This window comes from Acinonyx jubatus, chromosome B2, assembly GCF_027475565.1.
Source record: "Acinonyx jubatus isolate Ajub_Pintada_27869175 chromosome B2, VMU_Ajub_asm_v1.0, whole genome shotgun sequence".
NCBI classification, from domain to species: Eukaryota; Metazoa; Chordata; class Mammalia; order Carnivora; family Felidae; genus Acinonyx; species Acinonyx jubatus.
In genome coordinates this window covers 131777426-131779550 of record NC_069385.1, presented here as the reverse complement: position 1 = coordinate 131779550, position 2125 = coordinate 131777426, and the positions used below count along the sequence as shown (strand labels likewise).

Below are 2125 nucleotides of genomic sequence, written 5' to 3'. Positions count from 1 at the left end.
AGCTAATAATGTAGAGGAGGCCAAGAACAACCTCATACAAAGACGTCAATGTGATTATTCCAAGGGGTGATACACCCTTTGAAGGAAGAATAAGGGGAGTGGTCAGCTCAGTTCCGCTGAGCTGTAGATATCTGGCTGATGGATGGGGTAGGAAGGAAAAGCGCTGGCAAGAGAGGGTCTGGCAAATTTGGGGGAAAGAAAGAACACCACTATGGACTGACAACAGTAATACCTATCGTGGTAAAGATTTAGTAAGCTGAACGCAAAAGAACACGATCAGTTGTAAAGCCATACCTCTGAAAGGTATTCCTTGGCCGTGTTAGAACCTGATTCTGCATCCAGAAAGGATCAGAGAGAACTACAGATGTTCCCTTTCATCTTGCACGTCTACTAACAGGGAGCAGGCTCTCGAACGGCCTTTCCAAGTACGGCACGCTGCTGTCCCCTGAAACACGGCGTCGCACATACCTGGGATCCTGTTGAGCGTCACCCAGAAATGCTCATCAGGACTGAAAGTATCTTTGGACCACCGGAGCAAGTCGACCGCCCGCGGGTCACGGAGGACAAAGTCGGTAAACTCTCTTGATAGAGCCACGTAGGCAGAGCCGAAGTAAATGGTGAGGTTATGGGGAGGAGGTGATTTCAACGCTGTGGTTCTGATCACATAGGAAAGCTCTTTGCCCAGGTGCTCCCGGTGGACGTATTTAGTCCGTCCAATGGCGTGGGCTGGGGGCAGCACCCCCGGGGTAATGTTTTTCCCTTTAAATCCTTTCAGATACCGGACTATCTCCTTGTTGGTTTTCAGGGGGAAATCTTGCCCACACGTGTTGATGGCGTACCTCCATGGGACCTTGGAGGCCGCAAGATCTTTGACGCAATTCAGGTCGGCCTGGAGCCTGGAAATCCCCCCATAGACCACTGGCTCCATTCTAGAAGCCAGAAAAGCATTTGGGAAGCAGCTCAGTAATTGTTCCACCGCGCCTTTAAATTCGACCGTCGCCTTTTCATCCACGTGAACACAGTAGACGTTCTGAGGCATGTAAATCGCTCTAAAGAGCCTTGCAAAGGTATCGAAATGGTGATGGATGACCATTATATACGCCAAAGGAAATTCAGCTTCTTCTTTAGACAGAGGGGCTGTGATGTAGTGGCTTTGGGTCAGGTATTCCCGGCAAGAAAACTTGTCTTGAATCCTCAGTTTGTTTCTCCACAGGAAAGGCGTTCTGCCTTTGATAAAGGATGTGCAGACCTGAGTCAGCATCCAAGTGTCTGAATTATTTAGCCTCTGGAAGCCCGGCTCTCCCCCGAACCCAAACACGTAGAGCACGATAAAAAGGACGACGCAGGAAACAGAAACTACGAAGAGGTAACGCATGGATGAAGGCAGCATGCCTCCCGGAGGAGCAGGTTGTCAACGACGGGCAAAATCTACCGGGCCTCCCCCAAGCTTACTTCTCCCTCTGCGTTCTTATTCAGGCACATACTCCGGGAACTCCTAGCCTGAAGGACGAGCTAGGAATCAATCCCCTTTCAGGCCGGGGAGTCCTGCTGCTGGCTCCGGCCCCCGTGCTGATATGAGCAACCGGTCCCGCCTCGCGGTCTCGGCTTCTCAAACCGCCTTTGTCTAAAGCCCAGCAGCAGGTTCCAGAAGCCCGGCCTTTTCCCTCCCTCCGCTTCCCTGCCCGCATCTGCTGGCTGTGGCCCTAAAACACCGGCAACTCCTTTCCCCTGCGGATTTCGTTTCTCAGATCTCTTTTCTTTCAGTTCCCATGTGTTTCCCGCACCACGCCCCCCCCAGCCTCCCCCCTCCCCCCCTCCCCCCCCTCCCCCGCTTGTTATTGCCATTCAGGGAATTAGCACAATGAAAGGCAAAGCTGAAATGTGTTCTGGCAGGCGTGCCGTTTCCTGCTGGCCATCCACGGGCTGCGGGGTTATCCCCTCCTGTGGCTCGTGGCAATCCCCCCTTCCAGGGGTCCCCCCACTCTTCCAGGTGACGCGGCCTCCATGCTCAAATGCGTTAAGGAAAACAACCAATGCTTTAATGACAAAAGTGACTGAGGTGACAGAGATCTAAAATGAAAAAAAAAACAACATCATCCATCCTGGCTTTCCGGCCCCGCCCTAC

At 52.5% G+C, this 2125-nt stretch overlaps 1 protein-coding gene across 1 annotated transcript; it reads right to left on the bottom strand.

Moving 5' to 3' along the window:
• Window positions 1–276: 276 nt before the first annotated feature.
• LOC128315787 (N-acetyllactosaminide beta-1,6-N-acetylglucosaminyl-transferase-like) lies at window positions 277–1390 on the bottom strand. Its single transcript, XM_053223402.1, has 2 exons — window positions 469–1390; window positions 277–332 (listed from the first exon to the last, which is right to left on the bottom strand). Exons 1-2 carry the CDS (start codon window positions 1388–1390, stop codon window positions 277–279), a joined length of 978 nt encoding a protein of 325 aa, XP_053079377.1.
• Window positions 1391–2125: the final 735 nt, after the last annotated feature.